Source organism: Streptopelia decaocto (genome assembly GCF_964273445.1).
Source record: "Streptopelia decaocto genome assembly, chromosome: 1".
In the NCBI taxonomy this organism is placed as follows: domain Eukaryota; kingdom Metazoa; phylum Chordata; class Aves; order Columbiformes; family Columbidae; genus Streptopelia; species Streptopelia decaocto.
This window is the reverse complement of record NC_138663.1, coordinates 59,254,868-59,273,751: the sequence shown is the minus strand read 5'-3', so window position 1 is coordinate 59,273,751 and position 18,884 is coordinate 59,254,868. Positions and strand designations below refer to the sequence as shown.

The window sequence follows — 18,884 nt, the reverse complement described above, 5'->3', positions numbered from 1 at the left end:
GTTGGTTTGGAAAAACAAAACAAAACTGTGTTCTACCTCAAGAATTAAGATGGGCAGCAGTTTTCAAAAGTTAATAAGTACAGAAGGACTTGGCAGGGCTTAGAGAATGCAAGCTTTTGTCCCCCTGGGGAGTTATCTTTATTGTTCAACAAAAAGGAGAAAAAAAGCTGCATTTTTCTGCAAGGAGCACATTGCTGTGCCAAGACAAATGCTGCAACTCCCTTACTTCTTTGTAAGGTCCCTCTGCACTGCTGCCTCTGCTCCTGTTGCTGCAGAAGGTCAGAAGGGTTTTCATTTCTTTTGTTTTGAGCTATTTTGTAAACTTGTGTTATGGGTCTTCATTTCTAGTTTGAGTCCCCCCTGCCCCCACCTCTACCGTGTGGACTGCTGAGTAGCTTAACACCCTTTGTTTCAGATCTGAGGACATGACATAGCCATGGGCTCAAATATACATGACTTCCAGTCACAACCATAAACAAAACTGATAATGTTTGGGGAAGTCTTGCAATACTTAGACCTGTTTCTAAGTCCTTTAGGCTTACTAGAGTGTATTGCATTTCTTGGCAGTTTACTTCCTTTCCTTGTGAAGGAACTCTGCCTCAGTCAGAATGATGCAGAATCCCTGCCTGATGCAGGAACACTCACCAGTATCTTCAGTGCAGTGAACGCATGGACAGGCATCAGAGCTTTGAAGCCATCTCTGCTGGGACTGACACGGGGCTGAGAGGGGCATCCACTCCGGATTCCAGGCAAGAATTGAGGAGTATTTGCCCTGCCAGCTGAGCTGATGACAGCATCTCTCATTTAGAATCATAGAATGGTTTGAGTTGGAAGGGACCTTCAAAGGTCATCTAGTCCAACCCCTGCCACAAGCAGGTACATCTTCAGCTAGATCAGGCTGCTCAGAGCCCCATCCAGCTTGGTCTTGAATGTCCACAGGGATGGGGCATCTACCACCTCTCTGGGCAACCTGGGCCAGTGTTTCACCACCCTCAGTGTAAAAAATGTCTTCCTCATGTCTGGCCTGAATCTCCCCTCCTTTAGTTTAAAACCGTCATCCTTTGTCCTGTTGCAACAGGCCCTTCTAAAAAGGCTGTCCCCATCTCTCTAACAGGCTCCTTTAATGTACTGAAAGGCTGCAATAAGGTGTCCCCAGAGCCTTCTCTTCTCCAGTCTGAACAACCCCAACTCTCTCAGCCTGTCCTCACAGCAGAGCTGTTCCAGCGCTCTGATCATTTCTGTGGCTCCCCTGGCCCCTCTCCAACAGGTCCATGTCTTTCCTGTGCTGAGGCCTCCAGAGCTGGACACAGGACTCCAGGGGGGTCTCACCAGAGCAGAGCAGAGGGGCAGAATCACCTCCCTCAACCTGCTGGCCATGCTGCTTTTGATGCAGCCCAAGATACAATTGGCCTTCTGGGCTGTGGGTTCACATTGCTGGCTTGTGTCATTTCCTGTAAAACTGCCAGAACTACTTTATTTCATGCTCTGCTTCTCTCATTTTAATTTGCTCAAGGGTGCACACAACTGAAGGTGTAACCATGACCATTCCATAGCTGCTCAACAGGGCTCGAAGCAGGCTGGCAGCCCATCTGTGTGTGATATCGAGCACAGGGGCTACGGCCACTAAAGGTGGTGGGAGACAGTAAAGGTGGTGGGTGGACATCTGCTGTCTGGCTGCTCGAGAAGACAGCAGGGCATGGCCAAGCCTTAGACCAGGACCTGTCCTCCCCACAGCTAGTGGCTTCGTGTCCTGTAGGCTGCTGGTGGGTTTGCAGCCTGGTATGGTACATGTGCAGAAGAGTGGGCAGCGTTTTTGGAGGCACAGTTCAGAAGGAAGGTGCTTAGGACACAAAAATGCCTCTGACTGGTTCTAGCAACCAACAGAAGTAAATCCTCTAGCTCCCTTTTTGTCTTAGCTGTGATGGTTTACAGCAAAGGAGGTTTGGGTAGGGGTTAACCGTGCAATGAAATGAGTTGCCAGGAGAGGGTAGCACTTGCTCACAGCATCCCAAGAGTTTCTGCCAGCAGTGCTGGTGGGTTGGCATTGGCAACTACAGACTTATCTGTATTGCTACAGCTCTTTTGCTGACTGAGAGTTGTAAGAACCTGTTTTCTTGTAGGAAGTGCTTTGGACTTGGTACTAGAAAGTAGTTTAATAATTGGATTTGGACTTGAGAAACAAATGTCTGCTATCTCTGGTTAAGCTAATACCTTCAAGTAGTTGGAGAAGGTCATCTGGTCTTAGTGACCAGTGTCAGAGGAGGTTAAGAAATGATTTGTGGGCAGAAACGCACATAAAAGTGTCAGAACTAAGTTCACAAATTTTCTGTTGCAGGAAAGTGTTAATGTGGCTCTTAATCCATTTGTTCAAGTACCAAACAGCTGGATTCCACTTTCACTTACAGACTTTTATTACATTTTGTCACCCCCTGCTGGTGTAGATAAATACCTGCTCATAGAAGAGTAGCTGCTCTAGGTTGTTAAGTCTGAGGATGGGGTCGTTGGGATTTTTAAGCAGCATTGTACTGACTGTTTGATCATCTTGTGACAATCCTTGCTCTAATTATCCCCCTGCCTATATGTAACTTTTATATTCTAAATAATGTTGCATAATTTTTCATTTATTTATTAAATAAGAGGTTACAGTTGTTAGAAGCTCTTGGCAGTAGTACTTGTCAAAGATTTATATTTATTTAATCCAGTAGGGAATTAGCTGCACCCATTTTACCTATTATGTATGTTACTTTCTTGACTGGCACTTAACTGTACTTACGAGTGGTCGTTTTCCTTACATTTCCTTTAATGATGTGGACTTGAGGCATCATCTGTCCACTTTTGATGAGTCTCCAGCTGGAAACTAAAAATCAGCTTTGTTGTATTTAAGTACTAGAAGTGATGTTACAAACACCGTAGCCCTGGAAACTGGAAAATCCCAAACTTAAGGATCCCTGTGTGGCCTCAGCTCTCTTACATGGTAGTATTATATATAAGAGATTTGTTGAAAAAGCAAAGAGAATAATTCTTTTCTGCTGAGACCCAAGCCTCAGGCATGGAGCACGGATCTTCGTTAGTAGTAAGTATTCTGCTTCTTGTGATGGAGAGATGCACATCTGCAAGGGGCAAAGTTAAGCTGTGTAGACAATCTGAGGTCTGAAGTTTTGGTTGCGTCCTCAACTTTTACCATAGTAACTGCTTGTGTAATTGTGTAAAAAAAAAAAAAAAAAAGCGCGTGCAAAAAAAACCAGAAGACTGACAAAAAATCTGTTGCTCTGCATTTCGTCCCAGACCAACATCCAGGCTGCAACCACATTCCACAGAGCTTTATGTTTTAACTAAGAAAATGTCTAGTAATTAGTAGAGGGTTGTTATCCAGTGCATGGGCCAGCTAGGGGACAGTTTTGTCAGAGAATCAGTGGGATAAAGTTGGGCAATTTTGGATTATCTTTCTAATCCCAAAGCATTAAATGGCCCAGTATTCCTGCAAATGACTTAAGGTGTCGATCAGGCACAGAAAATCAGCGTAGCTTTACAGAAAAAGAAGCAAGTGTTGAAGATCTATGATATAATGTGGGTTTAAAGCTACTGAAGCTGTGAAGTGGAGATGTACTAATATCCCTTAGACATTTTCATGTAAAGCAAGGGCTGTAAAGTAGACAGCGTTATAAATTCCACCTGCTGACAGAGCTGAGGTGTAACATTCATAAAGAACTCCCTTTAAATAGAATCTAAGATTACTTTCATGTTTCATGCGTGAGTCATGGACACATTTTAGCTACGTGCTAGGGCCAGGTCTCAACATACAGTGTTCCCCGTCCTTTCTTTTCTTTCACGGAGAGAGAAGATACCCAGGTACATGGGGTTGTGGGGATGGGGTGGAAGAGTGGTGTGGATCTGAAGGTCCCTTGATCTGGGTAGCTGGGGGGACTGGACTGTGTAGTATCACCCTAAAGGAGGCATCTGCCTTGCAGTTCATCCTTATCCATAGTCTTTTCTAAACTGCAAGCCCAAATGACCTGTTCTGCAGTTTTTGCTTTTCTGCCATCCAGACCTGTAAGGATCTTTGCAGTTGGCATATTTAGAGATTTAACAGCTAGTTTTGCTGAACACATAAAATTGTGGCTTTACGAAGTTTAACACATTGACCACAGCCTACAAAAGGCATGTCCCTGGCACTATTCTAGGACAGAGCTGAAGTGTCCGCTCTTCAGATGTGGGGAGTTAGTGCTTTCTTGCTGTGCTAGCTTAAACACTTTTTTCCTGACCTTTCTTCTTAAAAGTGACAGAGACATTTGTGCAGCCCCTGTATAGGTAAATGCAGTTTTTGGATTGAAGTAATGCTATAAATTGGACAGGTTTGTTCCCAAGGTATGTGCTTGTTGAGGTTTTTAAAGGGCTGTTAACTGCTTTGTAATGGGAAACAGACACAACTAATTTGCTTCCAGCTTACTGTGTAACACTGCTTCATTAGTTAATACACACATGCAACCAGAATGATATTTAGGATGTTCCGAGTTGACTTGCAACCCCAAGAGACCTTTGTTTTAGTTGTGTGTCAGTGGTGCACGGATCATAGGGCGGTGTGAGTGGTGCTTAGTAGTTTTTTGAATATGTCAGGATATGAGCTATGCGTGCTTTGTCTAGGGGAGCTTGGACAGTTCTAGGTAGCAATGAGCATGAGAGAAGGTGTCGAATATTTGTGTGTTTCTGTCTTGAAAAACATCAGGGTTACAAGTGAGGTGATGCTGCTGCTTTTGCAGGGAGTTAGAGCTGTTCTAAGGTAAGGGCTATTTTTCTTTTAGGTATGTGATATTGATTCAGTAGACTTGAATGAGTCCTGGGAGCTGAAGTAAATGAAGGTTGCATGCTGCACCAAAACTGGTTGAGGAAAGAACAGAATTACAAGTAACCTGGGGGAACTTAAAAGTTGAATTTTACAACCTGGATCACGAGATGAAGTATCTTTAGTTTACATGGGAGGTATAAGGAGCTCCTCAAGGACCTGGGGCAAAAGATTGGAACAGCAGGTCAAGTTTCATTTTTACAAACTAATATTAGTCGTGGAGCTGTTAAGATGTGACTCTAGAGGAACAGCTGAATGGTGGTCTTACTGGACCTGCAGAATTACAGGTTCCCATGGCTGCAAGTTTCATAGCTCGTATCTTTTGAATTATGAAAGGTCTAGACCAATTCTCTCTGTGTTGTCAACCTTGAACTTCCCTGACATCTTTTTAATCCAGTCATCTGCCTGTCTCCATTCTGTAATTTAACCTGATGGACTGCAGAGCTGCATGCTAGGGAAGTGCCATGGAAACGCCTAGACATCATCATTAAGACACAAGCCGGGGGAGGAAGAGCTGGGCTCACACTCTCTCATGTGTATATTCTCTCATACGTACCTGTGTGTGTGCACACACGTGTGTGGCAGCAGGAACCTCTCCAGGCTTAGGCAGCAGTTGACTCCAGTTGGACCACTTTCTTCCACTTGAGCGCAGGATGATCTGGATATTCTGAACGTTTGATTTGACTGGTGTGTCTTATATCTATTGACTTCCAGCCTTCCAACCGTGCTCTTCAACAGCCCTCTCTTTCCTCATCCTTTCACCGCTACTGTTAAGTTACGGCTTTGCAATGTCTGCTTCCCCGCCACCCACCCATAGAATGATCCCTTTGTGACATTGCCTCCCAATCAATAAAAAAGCCAAGACTTTGTTAGTTCCCTTTCCCTCAGCTTTGTCCTGGGTTTATGAGCACTTTAAGTGTAGGACCCCTTCCTACTTCATGTGCCCTCAGTGTTTCTGTAACACAAGCAACAACCCAGGAATATTTTGTTACTGTCCTAGTGATGTTACAGACTAATTCTGGAGTACTTTTTTTTTTTCTTTTCCTGTAGAAGTGCAGCATCAGGGTCAAATTTACTAAAAAAAAGTGCTAGAATTACAAATCTATCACATACCAGCATGGACCAGTTGCTTGCCCTGTTAGTGTTGCATGTAGGTGGAGCTGTGTGTGCAGCTCTGCCCATGATTCTTGAGAGTACAGAGGAGAATAAATGGGCTGACTTTTAGGCTATTGTATCAGCACATCTTTTTCAGTCATCTTCTGAAGTTTTTAGTCATTTCTCATAAAATAATTTCTCCCAGTTTGCGCTTATCTAACAATATAACATATATTATTTGGTGGCAGATCCCAGTGTCTCCCACCCACAAATTGAGAATTCTCAAGTGAGTTTGCTGCTACACACTTCAACTACAAAATCTACATGGGCATAATGATATTTCCTCATGTTGTCATTGTCAGACTTTTGAAGAGAGAATTCATAAAGTTAGAAGAAATCATCAACTCTCTTTAATTATTGTGCCTTTCAGTTTTTTAATGGATGAAAGAGCATAGTAGAACTGCAGGTTGACTTTTCATTTTCTGCTTGATTTGCTTACCTTTTACATGACTCATGATCTGGTTGCCATGCCAAAGTTAGCCTGGTGGACAGAAATAGGGTGATGCCTTATTAGCTTGCATTTGATATGGTTTAGATAAATGTATTCCTGGTATATGTGCCTAGAATGGCACAAAGATTCCCTTAATAAAATTTTGTTCTTCTGTAGGCAAAGTGCAATAATTGTATGAGTCCAGTTGTGGTTCCTAAGATGGTTTGCTCATCAGCTACTAAGTCCTAAACACATGGAAAATGACTGTTGTGAAGCTTTCGTGCCTGTGTAGACTTTCTTATGAGTCTGGCTTTCAGGTCATAAGGGATTTTAGCTTCTCTGCTGAGGTTTTTTGACTACTGTATGACCTTATTTAAGTGGGTGAGGAAGTGTAATATCTGAAAAACAGGTATCTGAACTACAGCGATACCACATGAGCAAATTCTGGTTCTGAAAAAATCCTTGAGATCAGAGGGGTGACTACTTCGTGGGAGCCAACTATGATGAAACACTCTTATCTGGTGAAGGAACTGTGTCTTGATTTGGCACTCAGGTCCGTCCAAAATGGTGGAATTGTGACCCGTGCTTTGCACTAAAATAGAAATACTCTCACACTGTTATGGGTTTGTGCTACTTTTGCACTGCTTTTAATTTCAAATAAACTGCAAGGTGAAGAGGCAGTGTTAGGTTAAAGGAACTTCAGCCCTCCACTTCCTTGTTGAAAAATAAAGAAAAATAAAACAAAAAAGGAAAAGCGTGTGTGTGGGAAAGCTGGATACGTCACAATTAGAGCACGTTTTGCAAGGGGTTAACGTTAGCTAGGTGTTAAGCAAAATGATACCCAAAGAAGGAAATAATAAGGGAAGGTATTTGTGCATTTTTGGGGAAAATGTAGCTTTTTGGTACACTGCCAGTTTTTAATGAGAACCAGAATAACTAAGGTCCACACAGGCCATTATTTACAACGGTCTTTGTGGCAGGCAGTTTGAAGAATAATATGAATGCAAACGTAACTTCCACACAAAGTTCTGAGAAACATAACTCAGCCAGAAGAGGTTTAGTGAGATTATTCTGTGTTTTTTTGATATGGCAGAGCTCCAGGCAAATGTGCGAAGAGGGGAGCTTTAGCACCATCTGGAATCCACAAAGGCCTTCACTGCTGGCTGCCACCTTGAAACACTTACTGATAGAGAGATTTTTCTAAACCTGTTAAGCGCTTTCTTAGTTTATTAAGGTTTTTCCGCAGTATAAAGTCTAACAAGGTGTCCAAGGATCAGTGAAATAACAGAATCGCTTTCTAGTGGAATTGTGAAGTCATCTAAAAGCAGAGTGCTGCAAAGGAGGTAGATAGTAAATGTTTCTCAAATAGGTCATGCTACAACACAGTAAACTGGGTTTGCAAAAATCACTTGTGGTAAGAGACCATGTGTAATATTTTAAGAAATTTCACCTTTATTTATTGTAGATTCTGACTTGCTTTTCATTGCTACATGTTGTTATTACCTTGTATTTCTTTTTTCCTTAAGAAAACGCATCAAATCTAACTCCTGTCAGTGAAGAAAAAGATGCTCTCCAATGAATGTATGTGTGTGTTCCTGCTGCTTATCAAGATTTCCATTTAGCATTCTTCCATAGCTGGAATATGTGCTGCCAGTGCCAGATGGCACAGTTTCTTAGAGAAGAACTAACTCTTGCTTAGTAGTAACGCAGACAAACAATACCAAATTAGCATAAGCAAATGTCAGTGAGTTAACATAAAGCCTGTGCTATTTCTGTCTTTTCTTCTTTTCCTAGGCCATGGGTGTTGAGAGTGACCAAGAGATTGTGCAGATGATTGGCACAGAGGAACACGTGATGGCTGCATTTGCTCCTAGTCTGGAAGAATGCCAAAAAGCTCAGATTTTTACACAGATGCAGGTGTGTCTTTTCACATGGCCAGGGACCATAAAATTTCTAAAGACCCCGGGTATTGACCCCTTTGCTGTGTCAGCAATCGTCATACACTTTATTTAGAGATTTGTTTTTTGGGAGTTATTTTAAACCTAAGTCAATAAATGCTTTGTTTTCAGAAGCACAGGGTTGTGTCTTAATGGATGTGACAAGTAGTGATGTCCTTAAGATCGAGGTTTTTTGTTGAGGACAATTCCCATATTTAAAAAGGAATCGCATGCCCCATTTTGCAGAAGCCCTGTTAATGTGGACACGACCATTTCATCATGAGTAGATGTTCTCTTCCAATTCTCATCTATTGTATAAATCCCGCAATATTAGCCACCCTCTGTCCTGCTAAAGAGTCACCAGAACTCTTTTCAGGTCATGTGTACCTTTTTAATTAGCCAGAACACAGGACATTTTGCTGGCAGCATTTCCATCATGTGCATACTAATCTGCTGGAAGAAGCTTTTGACAATTAGTCTTATTTCTGCTATTTCATTGTAAACTGTGTCAAATCTTTCCATGTGTGATGCTGAGTGTTGTAAAGTGAACATCTTTCAAGTTTGCATCTTAGTGTTAAAGATAGCATGAAGGCTTTCCTAATTCAGAGTCAGAAGACTAAAATGGTGATGCTGGAGGAATGCAGAGAAATGTGAAGCATCCAGGGATGTAGGAAAACAGAAATACAGAACTTACTCTGTGCAAGAAGTATCAAATGAAATTAAAAGAAAGAGAGCTATTTGGGGAAGAAGGCAACAGGCAGGATGGTGTGTCATTTGGTGGAGGGGGTAATTCTTTGGCACAGGGGTCATGGCTTCATTTCCAGGCAGGAACTTTCTGTGTAGACCCAGATAGTGTCTTTGACTCCTCATCTGACCCTGATCTGCAGATTTATTCCATTTCTTAGGCAACTGGTGAGATAGTAAGTATCCATTAATCACTGCAAGGTACTTGTGGAGACAGATGTAGATGTCAGACAGTAGCGTGTGTGCCTATTAAAACAGTGAGTGTCACCTCATGGTTTAATATCTGAATGAAATTTACCAAGTACACAAAAGAGCTGAAACTGAAAAGTCAAATTAAATACACTAGATACCTTTGGAATTTATAATATATAGTCTTCTTCCTATCTCTCTGCAATCCCATTTCTTTTAATATTGTAGTAATCATGCCATTTCACCGCTTCCTATTCCAAATGTTATCAACATATGATAAACAACGTGTTGTATATTGAATTATAATCAATTGTGTCAATGTTCAAGATTTTTTTTATTAGCATCACTTACATGTTTGTTATTTTGCACTTCACTTGGAGTTTGAATCATCTGTGGCTAGTGGGATTGCACTGACTGAGGAATACATACAGATCTCCCTGTGTGTGTATATTTGTATAGGTTACAATTCTGAAACTAACTCAGGTTAATCTTCCCCCTTGACAGGCACTGAAGTACATTGGAAACAAAGTACGAAGGCAAAGGATGTGGGGAGGCCCAAAGAAAACAAAGATGGAAGAAGCACGAGAGCTGCTAGCATCAACTATTCTGACCCATGTTCTTGTATGTAATGTTGTTGGTTTTTAAGCCAGAGTAAATTTGTATGGTTATTTATGGTGTGAGCGTTGTTGGCAGGGAAAAATGTATTTGATTGCTTTGTACTGAGATAAATCATCCTCAAAGTCGAAAATTTAGATTGAATCAAAAGTAGTCTGTATATTATGAAGTGCTGTACCATTGAACTACTTACCATACTGTGCATTTTTTCTGTAGCCAGGCAGTATCAGCTGTTAGTTCAGGACATTATTCTCATGATCTATGCCTTTATTCTGATTTGTTTTCATTTGCTATGTGTTTCAATGTCTCTAATGTATATTACTTCTAGCATTTTTTAAGAAGGTAAAGTACACAAATCCCTTTTATAACTCCTCCATCAGGTCAGGTACCCATTGATTTAAATGGATGTGTTTGTCTGAATAAGAACTAAGAAACTGATCCTGAAGCATCAGTATGTGTGGTGGTTTTTTTTGGTTTACAGGTTAAGGAATTCAATTTTCGTGCCAAGTGCATATACACAGCAGTGATGGTGCGCAGAGTAATTTTGGCTCAAGGAGAAAATAAAGTAGATGACAGAGACTACTATGGAAATAAGCGTTTGGAGCTGGCAGGGCAGGTGAGTTTTTACTTCAGAGCGAAGTGCTCTTTTCAGGTTTTGTTACTATCTGCTTTTAAAAGATGCAGAATAAGGGGCATCCCTGTCTTCTCGATGGAAGTGTTTTTCTTCTCATTTTATTTTGTTGGCTTTTCTCTGTTGACTCATAGATACGCTTCCCTAATTGAGGCTAATAAATTATATCCTCACTTCGCTAATGCCTCTTTATACTGGATAAAAGGACAGAGCAGTGTAGATCCAGCATCAGCTCTAGTTCCATCATAACACTGTTAGTGCCAAGAAGACAGCGGTAAGATCCATCTTCCATTGTCCTCGTCTAAGCAGCTGGGTCAGGGAATAAACTGGGGCCAAGTAGGTGTTTGCGTGTCAGGTCCAGGCTGTTCCACTGTGGAGAGCCAGATTTGTGTAGCAGCTCATAGAACAGCCACTCATGCCTCTTGTAATTTGGAGAAGCCCATAAGATTGCTTATTTGTTGTCAGCTGCCTTTTTAGCTTCTAGAGTAGCATGAATTAACAAAATAAGTGGTTTAAAGTTAACTTGAGCAACTAATGAAAGTGGAGTGCACGGACTTCTGCTTGCAGGATTTTGGCACTGGAGGTAGAAGCCGTAACAAAGGGCTGTGAAGGAGGGAATGGTTTGAAGTGTCCGATTGGCACTGTTCTTCTGGCAGTTCACGGCTCTTGGCCAAACTACCTTCTCCTAATGCAGTGGGAATTTGCCTGTCAGGTGAAGGAACAGCTTAGTTATTGTGGCATGGATTTTTTTTCCTCACCATGTGTAGTTATTTGACTAACCATTATAGATTAGGACTGGACTTCATTGCTGTGCTCTGTATTAACTCAAGTTGGAATTTTTGGCAGTCAGTATCATCTCTGGTTATTGATCGTGCATCAGAAATTCAGAGAAGTATACAAAATGCACCAGGTTGGAGAAACTATGCATCTCTGCTCCCCACATCGTTTGTATTGGGTTTTCTGTTGCATCATAAGTAACAATATCATCACAAGTAACAATATTATTCCTATCCAGTGGGAATTTTCCTCCTATTGTACTTTTTAAGAGCGTGCTTGCGTATTTTCTCATACTCCTATTCTCCTTTCCACCCTCCCCTGTCTTCCATGAACACATGTGAACAGGCACACAGAGTGCACAATCATTTCAGAGTAAAAATATATGCTTTGCTTCCTAGTTTTCTGAAAAAAACCAAACTAAGGTAACACTCTTGATGACATTCTAAGCACAAATACAAGGGGGGGAAAAAAACCAAACCTCTTAACCTGTTAGGAAAAAAATCCGTTACTCAAATTAATATGTTGACTGTTCGTCAAACTTCTGTGATGATGCAGAAAATATTTTTAAAGTGTAAGAAGCAGTAAGAAGGCATCAGTGAAATATTATAGTGGGGCAGATATTTTAAGCTGTAATGGATTTATTTGGTTTCTGCTGCAATGTTGCTGTAGTTCAGTATGACTGTAATCGGGAAAACTAGTTGTTGCTTTGCTGTCCTATTTCTCTTATGTAACTGTATTGAAGGAGTAGGTTGTTTTTCCTAATATTTTTAGAGGCAGAAAATAAAGCAGGTAAAAAGTTTCTACAAGCTGTAAGAAAAAGGCCTCTGCTCACACAGATGTTTGTTGATGACAACCAAAGTAATTTTAAATTTACTGGGAAGAAGTTATAAATGTAGAAGATCATAATAACAAAGCCAATGCATATTGTTTTCTGCATCAAGGAGAACGATGCAGGGGGTGTTTTAACACTCAATTAAGAGTAGTCCTGGCTCCCTTGTGATATTTTAAAAAGCTGATTTCAAGCTAAACACTTGAATTCTTCTCCGCCACGTTGTGAGATATTAATTTGATTGGAACACAGACTAAAAAGTGAGAGAGGTTTTTTTGCCAGTTTCTAAATGTTTGTGTTTAGTTTGTGTGGATGAAATGGCTGGTGGGTTTTGGTGATGTGGTTTTTTATTTTATTTTTTATTTTTAGTGCCAGCGTGTTCCTGGAATAAAAATCCTGTTCATTTACAATTTGAATAAAGGAAAAAAAAAAAAAAGATTCCCATGTGAGGAGAAAAACATAGCAGTCTAAACAATGTAAAGACATAAAAGGCATTGTGTTTATAAAAATGTGTGAAAACAATAGCTGCTAATTTCACACCCCATGGGACAAGAGAGTACGAAATGTGCTTTAGCTTTAGATAACAGGGTTGTATCCGCCGGCCAAGCTGGTTTACAGAGCTTTCCCTTAGTCTCTCTGCCACTAGAGGCTGGGTAGGCCAGGTGCCAGCTGAGGTGTTAGCAAAACCTACCGGTTTCAGGCTTAATCTTTTCACCTACCTTTTCTCTTTCCTTAATGTGTTCATTATTTGCTAAGCATTACTCTGTTCTTTGTCCTCAATTTTTGTATTTTTTTTTTGTTTCTAATGCAGCTTGCTTTGTATGGGTGAGATATGGAACAGCACCAAAATCCGGCACCCTGGAAAGCAAGGGATTTCTACCCTGTGACAAAAGAATACCGCCTTGACTTCAGAGATTGCCTAATCCCAGCTGTTCTGATAATATAATTAAGGCTGCCTAATGTCTTTAATTTTGCAACCAGTTTGTGTGAAAGGGAGAATTTGGCACTCTAAAGGCTTAAACGCTAAATAGCAATCTCAAGGCGCCTAATTAGAATTCTCTGACATTAAGCTAATTGGTGAAACTGTATTTCAGCAGCTTAACTTCTTTATTAATTTTTCTTAGGATTTTCAATGAAAATCAATTGATGAGCTGTCAGTATTTTTTTTTTCTTAAATATAATTTGCTCTTCAGTTCTCCTGTCTGAAAGGCCCTGGACTAACTATGAAATTTGTTGAATATTATCACTGGCATTCCATCCTTTTTCTTTAATCACTTGCTCTTGACCTAAATAATGTGGTTATTGTGAGACTCTGCTTTGCCAGATAGTCAGAGCTCTTACAGACCGAGAGTCTGTGAGTGACATTAGCCAAGTGTGGTGCTTTTCCGACTGGGAAATAGTAGCAAGTTGGTGTACTTGGGGTGTAACTTACTTTATTAGTTCAGAGAAGAGGAAGGGTGGCGTGGCTTTATAATCCCTATGGCCTGTGGAATTAGGAGATTTTATTTTTCAGTTTTGTGATCAAGAGATCAAATACGGAAACATTTTATAAGTGATTTTTTTTTTGAATGTTCAAGTCTTGCTCAAACCTGTTGAGATCAAATGTATACTGTGATTGATTTTGAAAGAGTCTAGTTCTTATTTGACAAGACTATGAGATGTCTTAAAACTGTGCACATTCCTTCCTTTTACTTTTTCCATAATTTTGAAATACTTTCCTCATAATCTAGTTTTTGGAGACTCCTCTGGGTTCTCCTTCCTAATATGACACTTCATAAAACATGCTTTTATTTCTGATGGAAATCTGATTTAAATAAGCTGTGACATTGCAGGTGAGCTGCAGACGACTGCATTTCTTTTGACAATGGTGAGAGGGTATTGCCTTGTAAATGTTAATGGTACTACAAGTGTCAGGAAGGGAAAGAGCGTCTACAACACCTTCCTCTCATGCCAAGGCCAGGTCTAAAAAGCCCCACTTAACCAGTTCTCAGCAAAAACTCTCTGTCCAGGGTGGAAATAAGGTTGCATTTTTGTCAAGGTTTGGTGTGCAGTGTCTGTTGTAGCTGGTTCTACAATTTACTTACTGAACATTAAGTGTTTCTTATGTCTTGTAGAGTAGACTATCCAAGGTAATCCAGTCTTGCTGGACCATGAAGGCCAATGGAAGCATTTTATTGCAAATCAGATGTCTGTCTTCAGTTTCTAGGTGTTGTTTGTTTGTTTGTTGTTATTCCTAAATGCATTTGTGATGCCAGTGAAAAGGGTAGCTTATAATTTTGTTAGATATGTTTTACAGTGTCATTTGCCAGATGCTTTGGTCAGCCCAGCAGGGGCATGTAGGTAGAGGGAAAGCAAATGAAAGTTTGTGGCCCATCCCTGTGATAGAAGAATGAGTGGTTTGCTTTCTTGTTTCCAGAGGCTGAGAAGCTGGGACTGTGTGTGATGTAGACAGTTGAAATTCAGTTTAATTCTGCACGTACAGAAATTAAATTGCACAACTGACTCCAGAATGTCTTAGCTTGTGGTAGCTGAATACTTACCTTGTTCAGCCCTACAATGCTTTGTACGCTGGGAACTAACATTTCTGGCATTGGTAGCTGCTGCGTTTTTTAGTTCTTCTGACACTTGGAGCCGCTGGAAAACAGAGTCCCAGGACAGGACTGCCAAGCTTTAGAATTTACGCTGCTTGCTTGCAAAGCTAATCATTGTGAACACTTAAAATGTATCATGTAATGCAGATTTAAGCATTTTGGGAAGCTGTTAGTGTATGCAAAGAGAGGTTGTGCAAACTGCAGAAGCAAAGCAGGTTGGAGAGCAAAGAAAGTCAGATTGTGAACTTTAGTAGCCTTTTCCTGTGATGGCTGTTTTAAGAACTACAAGTAATTGGTATACATATACAGGACATAATTGACTAAAATTGCAGCACTTTGAAGGGTCATATTGCTGTTTGGGGGTGGCTTCCTGTGTTTTTGGTGTGTGTTTGCTTGTTTTTCTTTCAATTCAGCTGTGTTACGTAGCTTTGTTGCTTAAACTGTAGACTTCTTTTTTTTAAGGGAGAGATGTGGAAGAGCATTGCACATTCCAGATAGTAGCGCTTCTATAAAAGAGTGGCAAGTGTTGAACCATGTGGACTCCCTGTGGGTGTAGTTGGTTTTCTGTAGATTGTGATGGGCAGAAAGCACCAAGATAAAGTTGTATCTGGGTGAGGAAGCTGTCTAAATAACCTGAGATATTTCTTGCCTGCTGTCAAGAGCAGAGGTTGCTTCTGGGCCCCTAAAAAGGTCTTTTTTAGTTCTGCTCATCCAAAAGCAATAATAACTGTGCACCTTTCATGCTTCAGTCTGGTCTTGCAAACTGTGCCTTGCTTCCAAATTCTGCATGGCCAAATTGTTTCCCCCAAGAGCCCCTTACAGTCACTGGGGTGTCTGTCTTGTCCATTTTCAGTAGTTCTGGGAAGGGGCACTTTGTTTGACTTTTTCACTTTTAATAATAGAATATCTTAAAGTGACTCTTCACTTATTGCTTTCCTGTAATTATTCCTTCCAGTAGAATAGAAGCTGGTCTTGCCTCCAAATCTTGTATGCAGTTCAGGGTTGTACATTTAGGGTATTAAATCTTTAAAGAGAGTTTGTGGCTTCAGGAAGGAAGAAGTAGATCAACTGGATTATAATGTAGCAGGTTATGGAAAACAGTTATTAAATGGATAGTGTAGAGATGGATGGGTGTGCTAAGATACAGTGAAAGGGGGATTCAAACAAACCAAAAAGTGGTAAGTGTGTGGCTTAGACCAGGAGTGTCAAACTCATTGTCATCGAGGGCCATATCAGCCTTGTGATTGCTTTCAAAGGGCAGAATGTAATTTTAGATCTGTATAAGTGTCACTACTGCTACATTTATACAGTCCTAAAATTACATTTGCCTTCAAAGGTGGTTGCCTTCAAAGGGCCAAATGTAATTTTAGGACTGTATAAATGTAGGAGTAGTAACACTTATACAGAACTAAAATTACATTCTGCCCTTTGGAAGCAATCACAAGGCTGATGTGGCCCCTGGTCAGAATGAGTTTGACACCTCTGGCTTAGACCATTCTTCTGCTTAAATTGCATTCGATCATGAGATAATTGGTCTAATATTGCACTTCAATTTAACAAGGTAAAACACTTGTGAGCAAAGTATCATTTTTTTTTAAACTGACGTGAAGTATAAAAGTAGAAATATTAAAGGTTTCCCACTGCTCCCCTCTCCTACTCACATCTCCCCCCCCACCATTTCCCAGACCTGAAAAGTATCATTTTTCCCTTAATCCAATTGTTTTGTATTTCCAGCTTCTTTCTCTTCTGTTTGAAGATTTGTTCAAAAAGTTTAATTCTGAACTGAAAAAGATTGCTGACCAGGTAATCCCCAAGCAACGTGCAGCTCAGTTTGATGTAGTGAAGCATATGCGTCAAGACCAAATCACCAATGGCATGGTCAATGCCATCTCCACAGTGAGTATCTTAGTTTTCATTTTAGTATTTGAAGTTTTTCCACTATAGTGAGTGATGAAAATGTGTAAATGCAGTTGTGATGACACTACTATCTTGAGATTACTCTACTGGTCTTGAAGGCAAATCTATTTAACATTCTTTATAGGTTAAAATTGCAAAGCTCTGTCATAGGTAGGACTTTTGGAATTCACTGAAGAATCATTAATCAACACTTTTTATTTCACCTTTTATTTCAAGGCGTTGCTTCAGTGTTTGTGAGGGAATGGTAGAAACAGATGAATTTAGGATAGCGATCCTGTTTTATTTGTCCAACCTGCTGTCTCTTTGGTTCTACTTTACTATCTGGTTCATGGTATTTTTTAATATCTGGGTTTAGCTAGGGTCAGGTCATATGTCCAAAAGGCAGTTGAAAAACAGCAGGAAAACATCATAAGTGGAACACAAATGTGGGTGGGGAAAATTTAAAAAAGCTTAATTGTGAGCTCTTTAAGACTGATACTTTTTTATTCGTATGAAGTTGCTAGTATGAGCAAATTTGCAGCATAGAAGTTAGTACATCTCTGCTAATGACACTGAACTATTTTAACAGGGAAAACTGCTACATATTATGTTATTGAAAAAAACTAACAAACCAAACATAATTAAGCCTTTAAATATTTGTCTTAGTTAGGCTTTAGCCTCTGTCTGCCTTCTGCTAGAATGGATATTTTCATTCATGCCAGTGGACAAGAACAAAAATACAACTATTAACTTTGTCTCTTGCATCACACATCTGCAAGAGCAATTTGTGAAATGGCTCCTGAAATCTAGCTACTAGCTTGTAAATGACTTTGAAATCCATGACTTTTTAAGAAATTAGATTAGTCTAAGTATTCTAGTAGCTGGTAAAAATTGTGCAACTTAATTTTTAATCTTTGGAACTCTTGAGAGAGAGCTTTCCTGCTTAGCATGAAACTGAGGTTTTTCTTCAGTTCTTGTAGACAAAATTAATTCTACAAATTGCATCCAAAACCACCAACAGTCTGTTACTTACAAATCCCAGTGTTAAAGCTTATCACTATTTAATTTTATGAGTGCCCCAAATGTAGTTAAATCTCTACAGTGCACGTTACCAAAACAATTGACAGATTTGTGTCTCTAAATGCTAGTGCTTTCTTCTAGCTAGTGCCAGTTTTTCCATTTGGACTGACAGAGATAAATCTGCAAACTATTCAGTACATATTGTAAAGTCTTCCTTCTTCCACAATCTTTGGACTTTTTTTTTACTGCCACATAAGCAGTTAAACACCATCTGCTCTTAAGCATTGAAAATAATTTCTCAGGAACAATGCCCAGTGCCTACTATTCAAGAGATTAAGCAAATACCATAAAAATCATTCCTGGAAATGACAATCTCCAATCTCACCAGAATGCTTCAGTGATAGTCTCAAAGAGCAATGAAATAACTCAGCGGATTCATAATTACACCAGTAGCATGCAAAAGAATTTGTCGCACCACTGCATCAACTGGACAGGGGTGTTCAGTGCTATTTGTTGTAGGTCTTCTTTTTACCCAGGAAAATACCAGCAGAGAGGGTAGGTCAGGGCTGACACCATAGGCCTCACAGACATTTCAGTGTCTGCAGAATCATCCGGTGCCACCCAGGGAGCAACTTTCAGTTCACAGGAGTTTTCAGTAGGAAGTTCTCTGCTGGGCATTGGCCACACAACAGCCCGGGCCCCAGTTTGGGTTTTTTGGACAGCTTCTGAAGGAGTCAGTCTGTCACTTCCAGAGCACGTTTTTATCTCCCCTTTCCTCCAGTCTTTGAGATTTCATGGTCTTCTTGAACGTGGAGCAGAAACCACATACTAGTTTAGACTACAGATGCAATAATTTCTATCATGAGGAAAAGCTACTCTTCTATTTTCTCTGACTTATATTCTGATAACTCCCAGTCCTTAAAGAATTAAATTGTCAGCAAGTGAACCCTTCCTGAGAAAGGTGAGCAAAGGGACGGGTTCCTTTTGACTGGCTTACCCTTGGGTGTTATGTCTTCCCACTTTCTGTTGCAAGGAAAAAAGGCAAGTTCTGCAGACTATTTGACAGTCTCTCCATTGGAAGCAAGTAGCAGAATCCATGGGACAGGTGGTGGTTTCTTGCTGTTCATCACAAAATGGGATTGTGCTATTAGTGTAGAAGCCAAGCAAATAAAGAAGCCTAGCAAGTCACCCTCTAAAAGCATTTCACTGTAGTACAGCAAGAAAGCTTCA

At 40.3% G+C, this 18,884-nt stretch overlaps 1 protein-coding gene across 1 annotated transcript in view; it reads left to right on the top strand.

The window, feature by feature from the left end:
- The window catches only part of POLR3B (RNA polymerase III subunit B), an 81,835-nt gene that overhangs the window by 14,094 nt on the left and 48,857 nt on the right, over positions 1-18,884 (top strand). Inside the window, exons 10-13 of the mRNA XM_082064814.1 lie at positions 8,220-8,342; positions 9,800-9,916; positions 10,392-10,526; positions 16,473-16,634. Coding sequence (XP_081920940.1) covers positions 8,220-8,342; positions 9,800-9,916; positions 10,392-10,526; positions 16,473-16,634 — 537 coding nt within the window. The remainder of the gene's footprint in view (positions 1-8,219; positions 8,343-9,799; positions 9,917-10,391; positions 10,527-16,472; positions 16,635-18,884) is intronic.